Source organism: Homarus americanus, unplaced genomic scaffold (assembly GCF_018991925.1).
Source record: "Homarus americanus isolate GMGI-L3 unplaced genomic scaffold, GMGI_Hamer_2.0 scaffold46197, whole genome shotgun sequence".
Classification (NCBI taxonomy): Eukaryota; Metazoa; Arthropoda; class Malacostraca; order Decapoda; family Nephropidae; genus Homarus; species Homarus americanus.
This window is the reverse complement of record NW_024723050.1, coordinates 2,885,279-2,910,249: the sequence shown is the minus strand read 5'-3', so window position 1 is coordinate 2,910,249 and position 24,971 is coordinate 2,885,279. Positions and strand designations below refer to the sequence as shown.

The following is a 24,971-nucleotide window of genomic DNA, read 5'->3' as shown; positions in this document are numbered from 1 at the left end:
CTGAATGCTGGCCACCGTCTTGAATGACATCACAGCCCTCATACCAGTTACAGTTATTTCTGCTACAACGTGTGTTATCAACGCGAATTGGTTGTAACGCAATTGACGAATAGGGGAACTCGGTTTGTAAAATGCGAACTTTTGCATATGAATGTTGGCTATAGTGCAATTCCATCCTTATCATTTTAAGCGTGGCGCGGAGTTATGCAATGTTTACAGTTCACATCCGGCATCACATGTTCAATTGATTCGTGTCTTTTGTTTGTTTTTGCAAATTTAGCTGTTACCCATAAATACTGTATGAAAAGAATAGATGCAGTAAAAAAAATGTTTCACATCGAAGACTAATAACGGTTTACACCAGAGCGCTGTTTACATCACGTGATCAGTTGAATAGCGCGGTTTTTGTCGATCGCTCCGTGATTTTTGCCATTTTCTCCAATTTTGTTGTGTTAGCTATGAATATGTCAAGACAAGTTAAGAAGAATGTTTCCAAGAAGCGTTCTGGTGATCGAATTGCCAGTGGTGATCATAAGAGGTTTTCAAGAATGCAACTATCACGTTGTAGCCCGCGCCATTCTAGCAACTGCCCGGGCTGCTATTGTGTGCTTTTTTGGGTGGTGCTACCACCTGTCGAGTCAAAATAATGGCCTCTACCTCTACTTGGGCTCCCACTGGTGCTGGTGGGGGAGGGACAGACCCACCTAAGAGGCCAAATAAGGAAAAGAGGGAGCGGGACTATCATAAGGGAGTTAACTTTGTCAAGTACTCGATGCAAGATAAGCAGCGTGTCATTAAGTTACTTGAGGAAGGCCTAAAAACTAGTTTCCGGAAAGCACAACCAGGTCAATAAAGGCAGAATTTGCATCATTTGGAGGTTATAAATGGGAACATCAGAGGTTGATGTAGAGTGGCCAGTCTATATTGTTATTTTTCCCATTAGTTTATGTATTTGCATTTGGCACAATTTGAATTTGGCATAATTTTTCCAGTCTATATAACTCGTGAAATACAGGATATTACTGTAGAAAAAAAAAATATATATAAAAAGGCTTTAAAATGGCTCAGATGACTTTAAAACACGTCTTAATGACTGATAAGAGCATGGGACAACCCTACATCTGCCTGTTCATACAGAACTAAAGCATACTATCACATTCTTCATAATCATCAATAACATACGGTACTGTACATTTGTTCTCCCACATGCTAACAATGCTTGACAATGGTCAAAGAAATTAAACCAAACAAAAAAATACAATAATAAAGAAGCTTCTCCACAACCATAAATAAAGGTTGTATTTGTTTTAATTAATGAACTGCAACTTTCTCTTCACCACAAGGTCACCCAACTGGAAAGTAGACCAAGAATTACAGTACTGTACTTCTTTTGGTGAATATTGATAACTAGTTCTCGCCCATCAGTCTCGCAGGGAATGAGAAAAAAAAAATATGTACCTAACCTCATTGGTTAGTGACTCATTATATATCGAACAACATTCATCTTGCAATGTCTACTCTTGCTCTATTAGGCAGTTCCTCCAACCCTCAGAGCTTTGACTGGAAACAAGCAAGCCCCCAGTACCCTGTACTGTATTGGGTTGTTTGGGAATTGGAAAAATTTTGCACAGACTTTGGCTTTTTTCGAGCATGTCATTAACTCACTCCTCATCTTGTTTTGCCTCTCCCTCTTGTTTGTCTCCCTTTCCTTCTTTCTGTTCACCTTCTACCCTTTCCTCCTCTTTCTTTTCATCTTCTGTGACCCCATTAGCTTTCTCTTCTAAGCCCATCTCGGTCTTTAGCTCATCTTCTTTCTTCTCAGCAGCAAGCTTGTTCTCATTTTCACCATTCCCAGACACAGTGAGTGTAACAATACAGTGTAATGGATTAAGGAGATAAAGCAAGTTATACTGCAGATGAAACATATAACACTGTGGCCAAGAACATGTCATTTTTTTATGTGTAACATGATAACCCCATCAAACATATTATGATTCCAAACATTTACTTAAAGATGCATCTCCCCCCAAAACAATCTAACTGGTTTATAAATTTAACAGTAAAAAACAACTACATACTGTACCTCACCCACTAGAGCTCTAACAAGCAACTTTGGTATGATAAAGGGTGCTACTATACAATGCGGTCCTCAAAGGTATCTTTAGTCTCACCTAACCCAACCTAATGTGACCTGATTTAACCTAGCCCGCAACGTGACCTGACCTAGCCCGCAACGTGACCTAACCTAATCGTCCTAAATATCTTGTAGACCGCACGCTATAGTAGCACCCAATAAAGTCCTTTGTTCACAGCACATACATATGAAAACAACTGTTTCCTTGTACAGTACTCCCTCTTTATCGACGGGGGTTACGTTCTGTAAACGGCCGTCGATAAAGAAACCGTCGATACCGTGATGGTCACGTAATTTTTCTAACTATTATTAGCATATGTTGAATAAATGTACCTTTAAGCATTAATGCGTTTCCTTTACACATAACCTTAAATAATAGTGTATAAATAATAATATAATAAGTGGACAAAAATACTAGCAAACTTACGATTTCATTTATTGAAGTGAACATCGGTCCTTACAGTAAACAAAACAGTGTACAGTACAGTAAAAGTCCAAAAATCCGGATGCCCAAGGCAAATTGTTTACCATTTATTATTACAACACTTTACACTGAAACGCGGGTAGTTTCAACAAAAATATTGTATATTTCCATTCAAGTATTTATTCAAGTCAATTAGGAGGGAATATTATTGTAATACAACAGTTTTTTAACTAAACCATTCGAAAAGTGATTACGGTAACATCTTTTGAACGAAAGAAAGCGCAAGTCATTGTTTTCGTCACGATTTGATCCCACTTTCCACTGTAATACGTACGTAATTTCAACAAAAATATTACATTTCCGTGAATGTATTATATCAAGCACAGTTCAAATAAAGCCAAAATAAAAATCCGGCTAAATAATCCGTCGATAATCGAAACTGTCGATAAAAGATCCGTCGATAAAGAGGGAGTACTGTACAGTACTGTAATCTTGATAAATAAGACATCTTTGATACAAAAGTGATGACCACAGTTTCATCCCTTCAAGATTTACCGACTTAATTAACTTTACCAGACATAAGGATATTGCTAATTCAGATTTGAAACTCAAGTCTCTCTAGCATAAATCCCACATAACTAGAAGAGGCACTTGATACAAAAAAATATATTAACATACAGGGCATGTTATGATTTAAATCAAATGATTTAAGTCGCATGACTTAAATCGATTTAAATCAGTAAAAAATCATGATTTAAATCATAATGATTTTTTTACTAATAACTGTTTTCTCATCACCTCATCCAAGCACCTCACTTTCAAAAGCTTCATCATTATCATCTCTAGTTAAAGATATATCAGATGCTCCTTCTCCCTCACCATTTAAGAGAGATAAGAGGGGGAGTTCTATGGAACAAAGAAGCATAACTGGTTTTGTGATAAAAACTACTAAGTCTGAAAAAGTCACTTTGGATCAGCAAGTTGCTAATTATATATATGCAACAAATTACCCCTTCCGAGTCACTGAGACCCGGAGGGTGGCTCCTCCTCCTGCTCTGACTGGGTGAGAGAGGGTGATGCACCGTACAAAGTAGTCCATGATGACATTATACAGAATCGGCAGGACATTGTCCGAATCATGGGTATATAAAGAGTAGAGACGTTATAACGAAACAACGTTGTCGGGGACAACGCTGAACGAGGACTTACTGTATTTGTACTTCACTTGATGGCTCCAGTTGCAAAAAACAGTCCATGGGCTGTCCCTTGGCGGGGCTAGGTAAAGTTTTCAAAGGCTTGTTTGGTGTTATTTTTAGTATTTTATCCCACATTTTCCCTCTACTCCAAAGCCCTATTACACAATCGGACTTGGGCCGCTGGTGAACTCAGATTTGCAGCCCATGGACTCTGTTTTTTGCAGCTGTGCCCATCAAGTGAAGTATTGCCCTTATTTCTTACCTGAATAATATACAGCCTCTCCTCGACTTACGACGGGGTTCCGTCCCAACGACCAGGTTGTAAGTTGAATTGGTCATAAGTCGAAAAGGCGAAAATACATAGAAATTCTAAAATGGGTGTCTCTTTTTCTTCTCAGCACCACAAGAACTGTCACTTTAAATGCTTGCCAGCCATTTTAAAGGGAATCACAAACAAAATGTTTGTCAATACACAGTGCGATCACTAACGTCAGGACTCAAAAATATGCAATGTGAAAAATATTTTATACGACCATGGCTGTCGTATATCTCGGTTGTCGTAAGTCGAAAGTGTCGTAAGTCAAGGAGACTGTATAACCCAAATCAGATGGAGGGATAGGACTTTTTGTATTTTTTCCCTAGTTTGAAAAACAACTGATTTTACACGAGCAGACATGTTTTTCGACAATAATGCCATTCCATTTTATACTCCTTATGAAATGGGAAATTTAAAAAATTCATATATAGAGAATAAATTAACCTCTTGAATTAAGAATAAAAAAAAAAAAAAAAAAAAGGCCAAAGGATTGGCAATTTTCATAATATTAGACAGGCAATGCAGTACAGGTATCTCTGGGTTAGTGTTAATTTGATAAACATTAATTCATTTTAGCGATAAAAAAATTTTTGACACCCTTTCCCACTTAACATTTGGTCAAAATTCAGTTTAGTGATACAGTATCTAGACTCAATAGGAAGAAGGAAAAACTGGGTTTCTGAGCTCCAATTGAGTATCTCTACCGTCACTTGTCTACGTTTACTCTACCCGCGTGCTTGAGAATATGCTGTGAATTCTTTTGGAAAGCTGACAGTGTGATAAAGCATCGTAAAAATTGTGAAGTGGCGCGGGCGAGCCGTGGCCCGACTGACTCGTGGACTTTATCCTCCATGCCAGGAATAACTATACAGTATTTGAAAAGCTTTCACAGTGGCTTGATAACTTATTGCATTTAATGTACAGTGGAAAGTCAACAACTCTCTAATACCTCCATGTTTCGATTACATAAAATTAGGATACATGAGTATTAGAATGATAGTACAGTAAAAGTCCAAAAATCCGGATGCCAGGAAACCGGACCACCCGAGAATCCGGACTTTTTGAAAACTCAAACTTTTTAAATTTAGCGGTCTTTTGTGGGTTACGTGAATGAATGGAGTTGCTTTAAAAAATTAATTTACATAATTCTAATAATATAAGTAATTGTAAATTACAGGTAGCTAATTTTGTTAGTTTGTAATTAGCTTGAACTGAAATGTAAAATTTGAGGCACTATAAATCTTTTGTGTGTATGTGTGCATGAGTGAATGCCACAGCTGCACAGCGACAATAAACGACCACACGATCGCCACTTTAAAACAAGCAATCAAACTGTGACAACGTATGTAATTTTGAGTCCTACTCTTTCCATGTACAGAGTACAGGCCCATAATAATGGCCCCTAAAGTAGATAAACTTTAATGTGTGAAGAGAAAGAAGAACACATTGAAATTGAGTGACAAACTTGAAATAATTAAGAAACTAGAACGTGGTGTGAGCAATGCTGTTCTAATGGAAATATATGACATTGGAAAGTCTACAATTTATGATATAAAAAAGGCAAAGAATAAAATTCTAGAATTCACAGCTTCTTCTGAGCCTTACATTAAAATTGCTGAAAGAAAAAGTTTACATTGGCCCAAATTAGAAAATCTTGATAAAGTGTTGCACGAATGGTTTTTGTTAAAACGATCAGAAGGTATGGCAATTTCTGGGCCGATACTTATTGCCAAAGCAAAGTCTTTTAAGGAGCAAATGAACATCGAATCAGAGTGCGCATTTAGTGATGGATGGCTTAGGAATTTCAAGACTCGTCATGGTATTAGACAGTTTGTTTACATTTTTGTCTAGTGTTGACTTTGTTTCTTTAAAACTGCTCGTTTTGATAAATGAAGTATGCTTTATTTGCTAATGAATAAACTATCAAAATGTACCTGTTCATCTCATCTTTATTCCTCCTTAAATTTTAGTTTTAAAAGTACTGCCTGAGAATCCGGAAAATCCGAAAATCCGGACCTACCCAATCCCCAAGCAGTCCGGATTTTTGGACTTCTACTGTACTGTAAATGACTGTTCGCTTCCTAGACCTCAATAACAGGAATGTACGTTCACTTTTAGCCTCCTAAATCTACAATACAAATAATATCTTTTTATTAAGAAAAATAAATAAATAAAATTCTGGTATTACTGCGTTTACACACCGTTCATTCCTACCACTAATCTATTATCATATCCGAATAAGACGTCTAATTACAAGATAATTTTCATCTATTACATTACCGGCGGAAATGTATAATAACGGAGATAGCATATCCAAAATTTTCTCTATTTTCTTCCATTAATCTTCCTCCATTATCGCCTGCCTCACCTCCAACACTACTGTCTCCTTCATAAATCATCATGCGCACGCGTTCCCGTACACGTCACGCAGCCAATCAAAAGCATTTTTGCTTTTGGAACCAATTAAAATGATTTTGGGTTTAATTTGCAGTATATTTGGCCCAATCAAATTCGAGTTTCATTTTGGGTCTCATATTTTGATATTCAAGTTCAGTTCCGACCATGGAAGTCTGCGATGGGTGTCACTTAAAGTATATGGAACTGATTGCGAGTTTTGGAAAAAAACGTAGAAACTATAGCATTTTTTCGACCGCATGGTGTTCTTCCAACCTCAGTAAAGTGTACTAAGAGCAAGACAATGTAAATATCGCAAAGACCAACATACTGTATGTGGCGTTGGGCAAGAATCCCAGAATGCAACGACGAACAAGAACCAGGCCAATAAGGTAAGAAATAGGTGATTCCATCATATGGCGAGAGTCAGTTAGGTTAGGCTAGGTTTGGTTTTTGTTTTTCTGGTGTTTTTTGGTGTATTTTGCCATGATTTATTTTTTGGAAAACGTCCAACGAAAAAAATTCGAAAAAAAAACCCAACTAATTTCCGCCAGAAATGAAGGTCATATTCGGTCTAAACACACACAAATGCAATAGAAAAATATATTTTTGACTTTCTAACAGAGAACGGTGTGACAATGCAACTTAACCAAAATTCTGGTCAAGTTAATATTAGTAAATAAATTAATGTTTGGTAAAGGAGCAGAAAAGGGGTGACCACCAGAAGTTTTGTTGATTTTCTTGATTTTTGCTATAGTACTTATTGTTTTGATGATTTTAAGTATATTAAAAGACATGACAACTTTCTATTATAATTTTAAGTATTTATTAGGAATTTTTTATTTACTCTAACCCCCCGTTTCACAATTCTCCTCCCGGCGCCATTTTTTTGGGTTTATCTTGCTGAATCCCTTTTCAAGAGACGTTTCCTAAATGATGGTGAACACTTCCACGTATTCCTCCTCGCCATTGCTGATGTATATCAACCTCAATATTTAGGGAAGTTGTTTAACACAAATTAACACGATAATGCATAGAACCTAATAGAACCTGACTTAACAAACCCATAGGTTGGGTATGTTAGGTCAGGTTCTATTAGGTTCTATCTATTGTCGTTTTCACTTTGTGTTTAATGTCATTATATTAGTGTAGAAAAAATTTCAACCAATTCGGACAATTCCTTCTGGTGGTCACGCTCTTCTCCACCTTCACCTAATGTTTTATTACCAATTTAAGGCTTCGGACACAGTACTGTAGGTACGGTTCACTGAACTTTCATTCTTGTAAACAAACTCATGGGTAGACAACATGCAGTGATGATAGTAATGATGGAACGGTACTGATGGTAATTTCAACTTAGAGTGAGGTAGTAAAGATGGTGGGGATCGGTTAGAGGTGGAGTTAGAAAACAAGGAGTTATGGTAATACGGGTATTTTTAAGGCTTTACCAAAATTTTTATCCGATAGTCAGCCACATAGCCAAGTTTAGCGATAATTTTGCTTAACGTTTGGTTTTTCAGGAACACAACCCCATCGTTAAATGAGGAATATCTGTACATACACAAAAATACTTTCCAACAAAGTTGTCCTCTCTATGCACACGAGTTTCCGGTTCAGTTAGGTAGGTTAGGCTAGGTTATGTTTCATCACTCGGTTGGTCTGTCACTGGGAAGCACTCTATCACTTAGCGTTACAATATATGCCACACCCTACACCTAGTATATACTCGGTCAAACACCGAAATTGTTACCCTGCCAATTTTAACTCCAATTTACAGAAATTAAGACAACTCGTACATATTTTCCCGATGTCAGTTTTTCAAAATAAAATACATCTAACAGCATTCATGTTAATATTCTTAAATTCAGCTGTGTAATATACCTTGTAAACTCCCTCATTACCAGCATATGATATAACAGAGAAACACATCACATAATATACCCCATAACCAGAAACAAATTTTGCACCCATAAGCAATAGGAAAGTTTTACAGAAAATACCACTGACTGGGTATAAGGAAGTGACACACAACAGACAACATTAAATCATTCATCCATATTTCAGAAAATTGTGGTATGTCCTCGTGGCCCCGCCCATAACTGTCTAGTCAGCTGATAATGATTGTTAACTTGACAGCTCTAAGAGACCCGTCACACCTACACATACTGTCTCCTCCATACTCCTCTCTCCTTCACTCTCACTAAGTATTCAACAAAATAGACACATCAGAAGATACACTCAACACTAGATATGAGCCTTACATGTCTCGTCTTCAGTTGGTGAGCGACACAGAAGGTCAAATGCGGCCCAATTTGACAGTTGTTTCGTCTCCAAGTGTGGTCGATCGATGTCACTCCTTACACGTTACACCCCCGCAAATATTCACTCATTTACCACTATAAATAATTCAATATCCGTCACTTTTTTACACCCACTAGATCCACCGAGACTTCACAAGGGATGAGAATATATCAAACTACGTCATTTACTTACATTTCCTGTGAAAGTGAGCCCCAAATTAACTGATACCCAAAGTAAAATGGCAGCTGGGGTGAGTTGTGCGCACTCTCAGGCCTCACCTCCTCTCATTGGTCACCTCCCTTCCAACTATATCAATACTATATATATTTAAGAGGAGATTTTGACTATTATTTAACTCATAGTGCAATTTATGATGTATTGTTTAATTTATGAGGATGATTATATGGATTAATACTAAGTTAATTATGTATTTTTTTCATGTAACGTTCATTCATGGTACTTGGTTATTTATGTAGTAACTATAGTAAAGAGGAGTTTTATTCATATCATAGCTAATATATATATTTGTTTATATTATGTATATATGTATAAAAATGGATATAAATTCTCCTTGAGGTTATATAATAAATGTCTTAAATGCAACGTATGCAACTATTAGGCGCCTTAGTATGATGACTCATAGTTCATTGTCCAGTATTGAATTAGCTATCAGAAATACAGAAAAATATTATTATTTTAATTATTGATAAATATAGCACTATACATATTTAGAGTAATTGTCAAAATTTATAAAAATGTGGTAGAGAAAGTGGTGTGGATGTGGTGGTGTGGAGCAGCCCAGTGGCCGCCCCTCCGCTCTTTCTCAACACACCACCAACCATGACGGCGGTAAGTCTTAGCCTCTTCTCATTTATCCACGCATTATTATAGCTGTTTATTGTTATTTAGGTTTCCCCAATGCTGTATGAAGTTATTGACTCGTTTGGTGGAAGATGTGAGCCAAGTTTACTGGGGAAAGGTTATTTTCGGTAAGCTCCATGAGGCTCCACATGGCTTGGCCCCAAACACCAAGTTTTTTTTTAAGGTTCTTGGTAGACGCTTGTTAAAAGCCGTATTGTTTGGTCCGTGATACCATAAATTGCATTTTGTAATGTAGGATTAGTGTTTGAATTAAAGGATCACCTCACAGATAGCAGTAATATCTTTTATGTTGCATCAGCCAGGGACTCACGCGGCACCCACATGGCACCTGGTAATACTTTACCGTAGGGAGGCCGGTAAGTGTTACTGTGGTCAATTTATAGTAATGCACCGGTCCTTAATTGATATTAAAAATAGATTTTTCCTATGATATTGATGAGTTTCGAACGAATTTGAGCATTTCCTTCGAAAATCACTAGTTTTTTTTTCAGGTTACACACACACACCCCCCCCCCTTTCCCAACAATCGGAACGGAAAATTTTTGCGTTAGTGCACACAACTGTTAGAAAGTCAACTGTTTTGGGAAATAAGCAGCTCAGTCCATATGAGTAGGGCAGCAAAATGTAACAACCTGTGCATTATGCGGGATTTCAACTTCAGAAATATTGACTGGGACAACATTGTAGGTCACTGAATCTGAAGACTTCCTAGATGCAGTACAGGAAAAAATTTTGGAACTAAATACAGAACCTACTAGAGGTGACTATATTAGACCTAGTATTAACAAATAAAGAAAATATCAGAAATATCACAGTAGGGAAAGAACTACTGTAGGTAACTGATCAGAGAAATCAGGTTCACCCTAAATTGGAAATCGAAAAACTTAAACCTAAACTTATCCAACTTAAATCCGTTGCTACGAGTCCTATCCTGCTCGGATATTATAAGAACTTTATCTATATCCCCTTTATTAATTCCTTTCACCCATTAGAAAGGTAGAAGCGCATGGCATCAAAGGTAATATCCTTAAATGGATTAGGGCGGGGTTAAGGGACAGGAAATAGCGAGTGAGCATAAACGGCACTAAATCGCATTGGAGCAACGTCACTAGTGGAGCTCCCCAAGGCTCAGTACTTGGACCATTATTATTTATTATATACATAAACGACATAGATATCGGCATAGACAGCAACATAAGTAAATTTGCTGATGACACTAAAATAGGACGTGTTATTAAATCTGACGAGGACTGCATAACTACAGGAAGATCTAAACAAATTTTTCGAATGGTCGAAAAAATGGCTTTTGAAATTCAATGTGGTCAAATGTAAAGTACTCAGTATAGGAGATGTAAACAGGGAAACCAGTTACCAGATGAACAACGATGCCATTGTGGAATCCAACTGCGAGAGATTTAGGAGTAATGATAAGTAGGAATCTTAAGCCAAGTAAACAATGTGTTTTTGCTCGTAACAAGGCTAATAAAGTACTAGCGAGGTCATCTTAAAATTATATCTAGCGCTTGTTAGACCTCACCTGGATTCCGCAGTTGAGTTCTGGTCACCGTATTACAGAATGGATATAGAATCATTGGAAAGAATCCAGAGGAGAATGACAAGACTAATCCCGGGCATTAGGAACCTTGAATACAGAGACAGGTTAAAGCATCTTAATTTGCACTCCCTCGAGAGACGTAGAGTGAGGGGCGACATGATAGGTTTATAAATGGAAGTCAGGGTTACAAAGGTACTCAAACTATCCAACCAGGAGCAAACCCATAACAATGGTTTTAAATTAGACAAATTTAGATTTCGGCGTGAAATTGGTAAACACTGGTTTGGAAACAGTAGTGGATGGGTGGAACAAGTTACCAAATATCATCATTAACTCGAATACACTGAATAGCTTCAAATATAGGTTGGATGCTTATATGAGCAATAGGGGTTGGGTATAAACGGGACTGCCCAGTATGGGTCAATAGGCCCGCTGCTGCAGTTTCCTCCATTCTTATGTTCTCCTCGCACTTCGTCTTTCTTGGGAATGCAAGTTTAGTCTCTATAACCTATCTTGATATGGAAGGTTTCTAAGTCCCGGAATCATTGTCGTTATTCTTCGCTGCACCGACTCCAGTTAATTGATATCCATTCTATAATAAGGGCACCAGAACTGAACCGCATAATCAAGGTGCGGCCTGACATAGTTGCAATGAGACCTCTGCACTCTTATTACACTTCTAGATATAAAACCTAATACTCTGTTTGCCTTATTTCGAACATTAACACAGTTTTCTCGGCCGTAGGCTTGGGCTTACACGTACCCATAAGTCTCTTTCACAAGTGGACTTCTGTAGGCTGATATTGTTAGGGCTGTATACATTGACAGTATTTGTTCTTCCAATATTAAGTACGCTGCACTTGCTGGTGTTGAATTCCATTTGCCATTTTTCTGACCACTCTTGTAGTTTATTTAAATGCTCCTGAAGTGCATTTCCATCCTGCCCTCAATTAATCTGCTGCCCTATTTTGGTGTCGTCCGCCAACTTGCTTATGTCTGCTGATCACAGTATCTAGATCGTTTATGTAGATTATGAACGAGAGGGCCTAGGGGTCCGACTAATTACCCAAATGTACCCCCAATGAAGTCAAATAATGGTCCTACATGAATAAATCGGACTGCCAATCACTTCTCGACTAGTATTTGGTGTCACGAAGTCACAAAAAATTGGTAAACTTAATTTAATCTGAGTTAATAAATCGAGTGCATGTACCTAACCTAACACAACTCAGATTAAATTATATTTTACCAATTTTTCTGACTTTATGACACCAAATAATAATCGAGAAGTGATTCACAGCCTGATTTACGCTTGTACGACGATCATTTGACTTCATTGTGACTACATTTGGGTGATTTCTCGCTCCTTTGGTACAAGCACGCGATCTATTAAGTCAGTTTAAATTAAGTTTTCCAATTTTTTGTGACTGACACCAAATACTAGTCGAGAAGTGGTTGGCAGTCCAATTTATTCATGTAGGATCATTATTTGACTTCATTGCGGCTACATTTGGTTAATTAGTCGGACCGTGGGCCCAGTACTGACCCCTGGGGAGCCCCACTCAGTCAGATTTAACACCATCTACGCTGACCCTCTGTGTTCTATCGGTGAGCCATGATTTTATCCAATTTAAAACTTTTCCCTCGATACCTTGAGCCTTAACTTTTCTCAGAAGCCTCTGATGCGGTACTGTCAAACGCTTTGCTAAAGTCTAAGTAAAAAACATAATTTTCGTCATTATCTACTACCTCGAAGACTTTCCTAAAAAACGTCAGCAGATTTGTTAGACAAGATTTTCCCTTTGTAAATCCATGTTGAGAGTCGTAGATTAATTTGTTTTTCTCTAAATGCAATCGTATGTTACTTGCTATAATTAATTGATTTAAGAAATTTCACCACTACTGCCGTCAAACTAATCGGCCAGTAATTTGATGCTGATGCCCTGTCACCCTTTTTTAATATGGGTACTACATTTGCCTGTTTCCACAAGTCTGGCACTCTAATGATTTTGTAAATAAATTTACGAGGGGTCTGCTAATCTGTTCCTTACACTTTCATCCGGCCCTGTGGATTTTGTCTTCTTTAATTTATTTATCTTAAGAACATCATTTCTGATAGTGATATTCTTTAATTTCTCTTCCTCATTTCCCCTGAATATCAGTTCCACCTCTGGAATTTCTTGTGAAAACTGATAAGAAGTAGCTGTTTAATGCCTTGCTTATTTTCTCAGTATCATCGATCACTTCTCTCTGACTTTAAAGGTCCCACTTTGTCCTATATACCTGGAAAAATCCCCTTGGATTTGCCTTGGATTCTCTTGCTATCCTGATTTTGTAGTCCCTCTTTGCCTTCTTTACATTTTTCTTCAACATTCCTAGATAGTTCATTATATCAATTTCTGAGTTGCTCCTCTTGGTGTTCTCCCAGCCTCAGTAAAGTGCCCTAAGTGTAATAAGGAGTAAACATTTACAAGACAAAAAGATAGATGAACCGGAACCAGGCCAATAAGGTTAAAAAATAAGCTATTCCTTCATATGGTGAGAGTTTGGTTAAGTAAAATAACCATGGGAGCTAGGTTGGATCAGGTTAGGTCATCCAAAAAAAGGGGTTATGTTTAATGTATTTTTTTTTTTTTTTTTTTTTTTATATAAATATATTTCACTTGGCCATGATTTTTGTCGGAAAACGGCCCACCCAGAATCCCGGTTCCCAACATTATCCCCCCATCTTGTTGGTGGTAGAAGTGTGCGATAACTAAAAAACATAAGAAAATAAGGAGTCTGCAATAGGCTGGTTGGCCTGTGCGTGGCAGCTCCTGTCGAGAGTTACTACCACTCTTCGAGGTAGTAGATAATGACGAAAATTATAATGTTATTTACTTCGCCTTTAGCAAAGCATTTGACAGAGTACCGCATCAGAGGCTTCTGAGAAAAATTAAGGCTCATGGTATCGAAGGGAAAGTTTTAAATTGGATGAAATCATGGCTCACCGATAGAACGCAGAGGGTCAGCGTAGATGGTGTTAAATCTGAGTGGGGCCGTGTAACCAGTGGGGTTCCCCAGGGGTCAGTACTAGGCCCACTCTTGTTCATAATCTACAAACGATCTAGATACTGGGATCAGCAGTGACATAAGCAAGTTTGCGGATGACACCAAAATAGGGCGGCAAATTAATTCAGGGCAGGATGCAAATGCATTACAGGAGGATCTAAACAAACTGCAGGGGTGGTCTGAAAAGTGGCAAATGAAATTCAACACCAGCAAGTGCAGTGTACTTAATACTGGAAGAACAAATACTTATGTATACAACCTTAACAACATCAACCTAGAGAAGTCGACTTGTGAAAGAGACCTAGGGGTATTTGTAAGCCCGGACCTACGGCCTAGAAAACAGTGCGTTAATGTTCGAAATAAGGCAAACGGTATTGGGTTTTATATCTAGTAAGAGTGCAGAGATGTAGTCAGGTGCAGCCAAAATTCACAGACTCAAAGCCTCAAGATGGAAATTAAAAACTACTTGCATTCCTAGAGCTGAAATCTCTTGAGAGATATGATAGTATTTAAATTGGGTGAAGGAATCAATAAAGGGATATAGATAAAAGCTCTTATAATATCGAGCAGGATAGGACTCGGAGCAACGGATTCAAGTTGGATAAGTTTAGGTTTAGGAGGGAGATAGGAAGAAACTGGTTCACAAATAGGGTGGTGGACGAGCGGAACAAGCTTAGCAACTTTGTAGTAAGTGTGGGAACTCTGGAAAGTTTCAAAAGGAGGCTAGATAGATTCATGGATGATAGAGAGTTGTAGTAACTCTCGACAGGAGCTGCCATGCACAGGCCAACCGGCCTATTGCAGACTCCTTATGTTCTAATAGAACCTGACCTAACCAAAGAAACCTACTTAACTTCATAGCTGGGGGGCGACTGCTGCCGGGACAGCTGGGGAACCCCCCCCCCCTCCTCCTCCTCTCACCTAATAAGAACTTTGATATCTGCTACCAGTAAAGCGACTTTGAAGTGGCATTGTAATTTTTATATTTTTTGTGGACATGAGTATGCTCAGATCAAGCGGCTTCCGGTTGTTGCACTGAAACAAACCAAGAGCAAATAACACACTAGAGGAAACAAACCAGAGCAGAATGTTACAAAACTAACAAGAGAGCAAGATAACACTGAAACCAGCAAAAACAGATAACACACTGAAACTAACCAAGGCAGATAACACACTGTAAACCAACCAAGAGCAGATAACACTGAAACTAACCAGAGCAGATAACACTGAAACCAACCAAGAACAGATAACACTGAAACAAACCAAGAGCAGATAACACACTGAAACTAACCAAGAGCAGATAACACACTGAAACAAACCAAGAGCAGATAACACACTGAAACAAACCAAGAGCAGATAACACACTGAAACCAACCAAGAGCAGATAACACACTGAAACCAACCAAGAGCAGATAACACACTGAAACCAACCAAGAGCAGATAACACACTGAAACAAACCAAGAGCAGATAACTTACTGAAACTGACAAGAGCAGATAACACACTGAAACCAACCAGAGCAGATAACACACTGAAACCAACCAAAAGAGCAGATAACACACTGAGAAACCAACAAAACGAATAACACACTGAAACCAACCAAGAGCGAATAACACACTGAAACCAACCAGAGCAGATAACACACTGAAAACTAACCAAGAAACAGATAACACTGAAACCAACCAAGAGCAGATAACACACTGAAAAACCAAGAGCAGATAACACACTGAAACCAACCAAGAGCAGATAACACACTGAAACCAACCAAGAGCAGATAACACACTGAAACCAACCAAGAGCAGATAACACACTGAAACCAACCAAGAGCAGATAACACACTGAAACCAACCAAGAGCAGATAACACACTGAAACAAACCAAGAGCAGATAACACACTGAAACAAACCAAGAGCAGATAACACTGAAACAAACCAAGAGCAGATAATGCACAAACAAACCAAGAGCAGATAACACACTGAAACAAACCAAGAGCAGATAACACACTGAAACCAACCAAGAGCAGATAACACACTGAAACAAACCAAGAGCAGATAACACACTGAAACAAACCAAGAGCAGATAACACAAACGGCAGAATTTCCGGTGTAATATTTGTTTTAAAAAATGCCGTATAGACATTTTTTTATCAATTTTTTTCCCCCATTCATTATTTTATCCCACAATTTCCCTCGGCATTCATACCCTGCCCATTACGGGTTATTTATGATCATAGTTAAACAAAGATACAATTAAAAAAAATTTATTTTTATCACACAAAGAGTATTGCAGAACATTGATGTAATCAAACTACTACTACTAGTAGGCAGCTCCACTATTACCCCGGCTTTAGAACACTTTCTGAGTATGATTTTAGGTTTTAGAAATTTCTATGACATGATGTTTATAACCAATTACTTAGGCAGTGGCATTGCTGACAAACTCATCACCCACTTGACTGATCATTACCCAATTTATATAATTTGTGCTGGTGGAGACAGTTTCTTTATTTGTTTTATTATTCCATAGGCCAAGCCTCCAGTGAAGAAGCCTGTGGCGAAAGCTACTGGTAGCAAAAAGCCTCAGAAGCCACAGGTTCAGGCAAAGAAGGGCAAAGGTGTAAAGGGGAAGGTCGGCAAGGGTCGCCGTGGAAAGAAGCTGCAGCTTAAGTTCCACATTGACTGCCGCCAGCCTGTTGAGGATGGCATAATGAATGCTGCCGACTTCGTAAGTGTATTGGTTATTGTAGTTCTGAATTTTGTTTAGGATATTTTTTTTTTGACCGTGATCATTTGAACCCAGCATATTGACTGGAGATTTAGACCTTTGCAAAACAAGCTGGTTTCCTGTTGTATATCATAGGAAACATCGCTTCCTTCAGTTGACATACAGCATGAGGAATCATTTTCATGAGATCACATTACTGGTTTTAACATTTATTATAAGGTATATACAGTGGTCCCTCCATTAATGAGCGGTTCAATTTACTAGATTTCAGTCAGTGAATTACCCCCATAAGGATTTTCAGTTCTATTAACGACAGCCTTACGAGAAACACGCTTTGGTGCGCGTGTCAGCTGATCGGCTAGTCCACCAGTACAGTAATCGATTCTATATTTACTTTCGTTTCTAGTGGAGTAAATATCTAGAAAGATGTGCTCTTGAATATTTGTTCTTTTTTTACATTAAGATTATTGGTCATTTTGAAATTTAGTAAACATATAGATAATATACAGTGCAGAAATTATAATGAAACGTGAAGGCATTAGAACCAATGCACTCTGTAAAGAATGTCATCATCGACTGCCTATACAATCAGCTGTTTGTTATGTAAACAAAGCTGCCGGGAATACAACATACACACATCAAACTAAGTTAAAATACAGTATTTTATTGTTTTTTATTTATTATTTACAGTATACAGTACAGTACTGTATTATGTTTTTATTTAATGTAACACCGGTATACAGTACTTTGTATGTACTTTTTCTGTGAGTTGGAACCAATTACCCAATATCTCATTGAAATAATCTTCAGTTAACGACCGACTGTGGCACCAATTGTGCTCATTAATCGAGGGACCGCTATATATGTCTTGAATAATGACGAAAGCTAAGGTGCTCCATTGTTTTCCTGTTATTTTATCGAGATTTATCCTGTCCATGTTTCCATTGTGGATCTTCATTATATATATATATATATATATATATATATATGCTGATAACCACAAGGAAAAAGAAAACATGAAGTTCCCAAGTGCTTTCATGTAATTCACATCTTCAGGTGAGAAGGTTGGGTCATCTTACCCTCTGACCTGCCTGTGGACTGCTGCGGTGCTTTTTGAAGATCAGTAGAGTCACTACCTAATAACCTGACTATTGTGGACTTGATCTCACCTTCCTCTACTGTATATATATTTGCCTTGTTATGTATTACTCCTTTGTCTGTACTCAACCCTGAAGATGTGAATTACACGAAAGCGCTTGGGAACTTCGTGTTTTCTTTTTCCATGTGGTTATCAGCATATACATGGATCACGTGCGCACCCACAGTGATTTACTTGCACACACACACATATATATATATATATATATATATATATATATATATATATATATATATATATATATATATATATATATATATATATATATATATATATCCATCCAGAGACACATTTTATAGATTTTTATAGTATTTTGTGTAGATTTCCTGATTATAAGTGAAGCTAGTTTTTAAGTCCACAATGTGGTGTAAGCAGTTATACGACATTTCCTGTGCATACAAGTGGCTATTGAACCTGTACATTCCATGACCACTTTTAGTTACCTGCCTTGGTGCCCCATCTGCATTTCATTATCATGTGTAGCCGTTACTAGGTTTATCCTCCTTCAAAATTGTCCTCACTTTTATATTGATTACATTATTTTAACTCCTGATATCTTCATTAATATCTGTTGCAACTTTGGCAGTTGCTTCCCAGCCTTAAGCATGAGGAATGCTTATACATTATTAATTTTGAGGTTTGCATTTCAAAGTCCCAAACCTAATTCACTGTAGGTTGGGTTGGAATAAGTGCATCTAATTTCTCCAGTGTTGAAGCTACAGCCTTTAACTTTGCCTGCTTTACAAGAAAAAATTATTTAATAACTTTTATACACATTCAAGCATGGAATGTAACTAAGATTTTTACATTTTCTTTTTGTGCCACATTAGTACAGTACAGTACAGTATTAGGCTAGTCCGCCTGTAACGTGCTATTGCCTAAATATGTTTGTACACTATATTTAGCTCGAGAATATAGAATTATTAATAACTAACTTGAGGAATCTACCAACCTTTGAAAGAATTTGGTAGTTTCTGCAAGTGTTAGGCTTATACATATTACATGTGGACTGGCTCTAATGACACAGCAGTTAGGGTGACCTTCCCTAGCTGGGTGCTGGTAGGGTAACTTCCCTACAGTGCCATCTATGGTTCTCCTTACAGGAAACGTTCCTACAACAGCGTATCAAGGTCAATGGAAAGACCAACAATTTCTCCAACCAGGTTTCCTTGGAGCGCAATAAGCACAAGATTACCCTTAATGCTGATGTTGCTTTCTCTAAAAGGTGAGTTTTTGTGGTCGTCTTTGGAATAGGGTAGTTCACGTTAGTGTAGGACTAGTTTGATTGCAGCATTGCTCCATATACTTTAGGAGGGGGTTGTTATGCTAAAGCATCTTTGTTTGGGTTGTTTATAAAAGATGCAATGTCAGTTAAACATAACAATATTTTGTGGTGGTATTCATCAGATAGTTGGTTTAGTTACTGTACCCAAGAATATCTGTGGGTAGTTTTAAAGTTGCCGACATTTTTTGCGGCTGGGACAGGGAGCCATTCATTCTAGAGACGGTAATTTCCTTTATCTGTATTGCAAATATATATATATTATATATATAGATATTGAATTAGGACAAACTTTTAGTAAATTTTTCTGAACCATATTTAAACATTCCAACAGGTACCTGAAGTACCTCACCAAAAAGTACCTCAAGAAGAATAATCTTCGTGATTGGCTGAGAGTGGTTGCTCCCCCCACAGCCAAGGACACCTATGAGCTCCGCTACTTCCAGATCAACAATGAGGAAGATGACGATGATGATGGTGATGAGTAACTCACAGCTCAATAAAATTGTGATATTTAGATGGCCTTTCATTAATTTATTTTGACCTGAAGCTGTTAGATTCTGAAAATTATGGACCAGTGGTGTTATAAAAAAAAATATTCAGCCAAGTTGGTGTTATTTTTCAAAGTACAGTGGCTGTATTTTCAAAACCCCATCAGTTATGTACATTATGCAGTCTGTAACTAGTGTTTACCCTGTAAATTCAGTTCTATTGTCTGAAGGTAGATGGCAGTGCATGAGCTAGTTTGCCAATTGTAGCTCAGTAAACAAAATCAACCAATCACAAGAGGAGAAATCGGCTGAGATAGACGCATGTAATATTTGCTAGATGTGATTCAAGTGGCATTAGTGAAGATGAAATTGGGGTTGAGTAATACTTGAGGGCTGGTTAACCAATGACCAAAATAAATCATATGTATATATATATATATAGATATAGATATATATAGATAGATAAAATCACACGGGAAAAGGGAAACAATGGAGCACCTTATATATATGTGTGTATATATAATATATATATGTATATATATACTTCATTTTTAGTCCATATAACACGCGGACTTTGAACATATAATCAACGACCTCACCAGCAAGGAATCGAACCCTCGACCTACTGGGTGTGACTAGGGAACGCTTACCGGCTAGGCCACTAAAAGCAGTTCTAGACTGTTATGTACCTCGCGTTTCATACCAGCTGGATTCGGTAAAATGCTACTGACACCACATAAGAGGCACGGGCAGTTTCCCAATGAGGTTCACGGCGCCATCAGCTCGATGAACAGGCTGTGTGAAATATAACAGTCTAGAACTGCTTTTAGTGTCCTTGTGGCCTAGCCGGTAAGCGTTCCCTAGTCACACCCAGTAGGTCGAGGGTTCGATTCCTTGCTGGTGAGGTCGTTGATTATATGTATATATATTATATATAATATATATATGTATGTATATATATTTATATATAATATATGTATGTATATATATATAATATATATATATATATATATGTATATATAATATATATATATATGTATATATATATAATATATATATATATATATATGAATATATATGTATATACATATATATAATATATGGAGGCTATATATATATATATGTATATATATTTCTTGATAAAATCACACGGGAAAATGGAAACAGAGCACCTTAGCTTTCGTCTTTATTCAAGACATCTTCAGAGGCAACTGGACTACATGGACAGAGAGAGGCTTAAATATACAGGGTGACCTTAAAAACATGGTCAGGTCATAATGTCATCCACTAATCCCCTCACCAACACACACGTAGAGGTGCTTAAGAGAAGGGGGTGACGTGACTAGTCAGGTCAGGTAAAAAATAAGGGACCCATGTAGCAAATGTTATTTTAATTATGTAGAACAGACATGTGGAATAGGCTACCGAGTGCTATAGTAGGATCGGGGACGCTAGGGAGCTTCAAGACGAAGTTGGATAGGCACATGGAAGTGCTGGGATGGGTGTGAAAGGGATCTGCCCTGTATGGGCCAGTCGGCCTCCTGCAGTATCCCACTTTCTTATGTTCTTAAGTATAATATCAGAACAGCATCTGAAAGCAGTGCCTTGTTCGTTCATGTTAGGAATAATAATCATCCCATTGCTTGGGAAAAAAGCTTAAAAGTATTTAAATCATCTTGTGTCACAAAAAGACTTCTGGTTGAAGCTAGGAATTAAAAACAATAAACCTTAGTGATGGTCAGTTCAAAACTGATATGTTATATAAATTTATTTGTCAATGGCCCAAGGTTAAAAACGCTTTGAAAACCATTGATCTAGATGTATGATAGTTATTTAGTGAGTCCCTTATTTTTGACCTGACAAAGGGCCAGGGGACAGCAGCGCACCCTCCACCTGCTCTAACTCCCACCCGGGAGGCGGCACCAATTCCGCCTACCGGACAGGACGGGGCGAGCGCCGTGTAAAGAATGACATTTCTAACCACACCCTGCAAAATACAGTGTTGTGGTGTTCAAGATGTTTGGTTCACACTCAGGATGGAATGGAGAAAGGAAACTCACAATGTGCTCTCTATATACATGTTGTATTGGATGTACAATGCAGCTTGGTGCTGGGAAGGCAGCGTGGTTACAAGCGTGATGTAGAGAGAGCTGGTTGGTGAGGACGCTCAGAGAAGGACAGCTTGTGGGTCGCCATGCTCGCCAGCGGGAGAGAGGACCGCCAGGCAGGCGGAGGAGGAGGTGTTGCTGGCTGGTTGGTGTAGGTAGAAAAGAGCGAGATCACCACGAGGTCAGGTCTTACATAGCAGGGGTAGGCGTGGCTCAGCAGTTGACCCCCGCTCCGTGGTGTATGGCGGCGCTGGTTGACCTAGACCACGAGGCATACACTGGGAAATTGGTGGGGTCGGCTAGGCAGCGACAAACAGCGTTTGTAGGGGAGAATTCCACTACAATATCAATGTTAAAAACTTAAACAAACATTGTAGGTAATTAATTGTGCGGTTAACACTGCGGATGTTCCATTAAGTGAACCTAAGCGTTCGTGCAAATGCTATATAAGACTGTAGTCTTTGGATTGTTTGTTGAAAAATCATGGGAGTATGGGACTCATAAACGTAAGGCTCTAATTCTGGAGCTAACTACAAATTTATAATAAATGGTGGCAAATGGGTCCTAGTAAATGGCCTCGTACACATCAGTATAATTGCACCATTAAATGGTTATGATAATGTAGGTGCTGTTAAATGGGTATTTTAATTAGTGGCAAGTGGAACTGCTGGATAAATTTCCACAGTGTAGAATGTAGGTATCAACAGGTACTAGACACGGCCTGCTTCGTCCAGAATATACTGGAGTAACAAAATGGCTCCGGTGAGGTTCCATATTGGCAATATAAGACCAGAGGTGGGTCAATGATTGATTTTTTATTTTGCCGCTTACAGCGGCTACTTTATTGTGCACCCCACACCCATCCTGTGAGCGGTAGCGCAAAAGGATTACAGAGTAGGGTTTACAACGGGTCATAATAATTAACCCCAGTTGTCAGGATATTATGGCACTGAATGTTACACAGTATTTCAATTACATTATTTGTTTAATTCTATACATAAAGGGTAACTTATTCACAAATGCGTGAGAACAGGCGTGTGAGGCAGTATGTCTGGCCTCACACTTTGTTATTCACATTTACGTGAGAAGTATTCAAGCACATTGTGTATTTGGTTCTGTACATGAGAACTGATATAGTTTGGGTTAATGAGTTACTGTATTAGACGATGGAACAGTAACGAGAACTGATATAGTTTGGGTTAATGAGTTACTGTATTAGACGATGGAACAGTAACGAGAACTGATATAGTTTGGGTTAATGAGTTACTGTATTAGACGATGGAACAGTAACGAGAACTGATATAGTTTGGGTTAATGAGTTACTGTATTAGATGATGGAACAGTAACGAGAACTGATATAGTTTGGGTTAATGAGTTACTGTATTAGACGATGGAACAGTAACGAGAACTGATATAGTTTGGGTTAATGAGTTACTGTATTAGATGATGGAACAGTAACGAGAACTGATATAGTTTGGGTTAATGAGTTAGACGATGGAACAGTAACGAGAACTGATATAGTTTGGGTTAATGAGTTACTGTATTAGACGATGGAACAGTAACGAGAACTGATATAGTTTGGGTTAATGAGTTACTGTATTAGATGATGGAACAGTAACGAGAACTGATATAGTTTGGGTTAATGAGTTATGAGATGGAACGATAAAGAACTGATATAGTTTGGGTTAATGATTTATTAGATGATGGAACAGTAACGAGAATTGATATAGTTTGGGTTAATGAGTTACTGTATTAGACGATGGAACAGTAACGAGAACTGATATAGTTTGGGTTAATGAGTTACTGTATTAGAGGATGGAACAGTAACGAGAACTGATATAGTTTGGGTTAATGAGTTACTGTATTAGATGATGGAACAGTAACGAGAATTGATATAGTTTGGGTTAATGAGTTACTGTATTAGATGATGGAACAGTAACGAGAATTGATATAGTTTGGGTTAATGAGTTACTGTATTAGACGATGGAACAGTAACGAGAACTGATATAGTTTGGGTTAATGAGTTACTGTATTAGATGATGGAACAGTAACGAGAACTGATATAGTTTGGGTTAATGAGTTACTGTATTAGATGATGGAACAGTAACGAGAATTGATATACTTTGGGTTAATGAGTTACTGTATTAGACGATGGAACAGTAACGAGAACTGATATAGTTTGGGTTAATGAGTTACTGTATTAGATGATGGAACAGTAACGAGAACTGATATAGTTTGGGTTAATGAGTTACTGTATTAGATGATGGAACAGTAACGAGAATTGATATAGTTTGGGTTAATGAGTTACTGTATTCGAGGATGGAACAGTAACGAGAACTGATATAGTTTGGGTTAATGAGTTACTGTATTAGAGGATGGAACAGTAACGAGAACTGGAGTATAGTTGCCAATGAGTTACTGTAATAGACGACGTCATAACGAGAACGATAATAGTTTGAAGCAATGAGTTACTGTATTATATTTGATGGGAACAGTAACCAGAACTGATATAGTTTGGGCTAATGAGTTACTGTATTAGGGAGGATGGAAACAGCAATGAGAACCGATAGTTTTAATAATGAGTTACTGCATTAGATGATGGAACAGGTAACGAACCATAGTTTAAAGTAATGAGGCTGATTGTATTAGATGATGGAACAGTAACGAAACTGATATAGTTTGGGTTAATGAGTTACTGTATTAGAGGATGGAACAGTAACGAGAACTGATATAGTTTGGGTTAATGAGTTACTGTATTAGAGGATGGAACAGTAACGAGAACTGATATAGTTTGGGTTAATGAGTTACTGTATTAGACGATGGAACAGTAACGAGAACTGATATAGTTTGGGTTAATGAGTTACTGTATTAGAGGATGGAACAGTAACGAGAACTGATATAGTTTGGGTTAATGAGTTACTGTATTAGATGATGGAACAGTAACGAGAACTGATAT

At 37.8% G+C, this 24,971-nt stretch overlaps 2 protein-coding genes across 13 annotated transcripts in view; one reads left to right on the top strand and one right to left on the bottom strand.

Moving 5' to 3' along the window:
• The window catches only part of LOC121863269 (vesicle-associated membrane protein 2-like), a 54,014-nt gene extending 44,940 nt beyond the window's left edge, over positions 1-9,074 (bottom strand). For 11 of the 12 annotated variants that reach the window (XR_006088364.1, XR_006088365.1, XM_042361839.1 and 8 more), the window contains exon 1: positions 8,958-9,074. Coding sequence is in view for 10 of the 12 variants with exons in the window: in XM_042361839.1 (XP_042217773.1) it covers positions 8,958-8,959 (2 nt within the window). In the remaining 2 variants the exon portion in view is untranslated. The remainder of the gene's footprint in view (positions 1-8,957) is intronic. The other variant, XM_042361835.1, reaches the window with a different exon arrangement.
• A 399-nt stretch (positions 9,075-9,473) lies between these two features.
• LOC121863268 (60S ribosomal protein L22-like) lies at positions 9,474-19,933 on the top strand. The gene is made up of 4 exons (XM_042361830.1): positions 9,474-9,614; positions 16,778-16,975; positions 19,238-19,359; positions 19,751-19,933. Exons 1-4 carry the CDS (start codon positions 9,606-9,608, stop codon positions 19,902-19,904), a joined length of 483 nt encoding a protein of 160 aa, XP_042217764.1. The 5' UTR covers positions 9,474-9,605; the 3' UTR covers positions 19,905-19,933.
• The last annotated feature ends 5,038 nt before the right edge of the window (positions 19,934-24,971 follow it).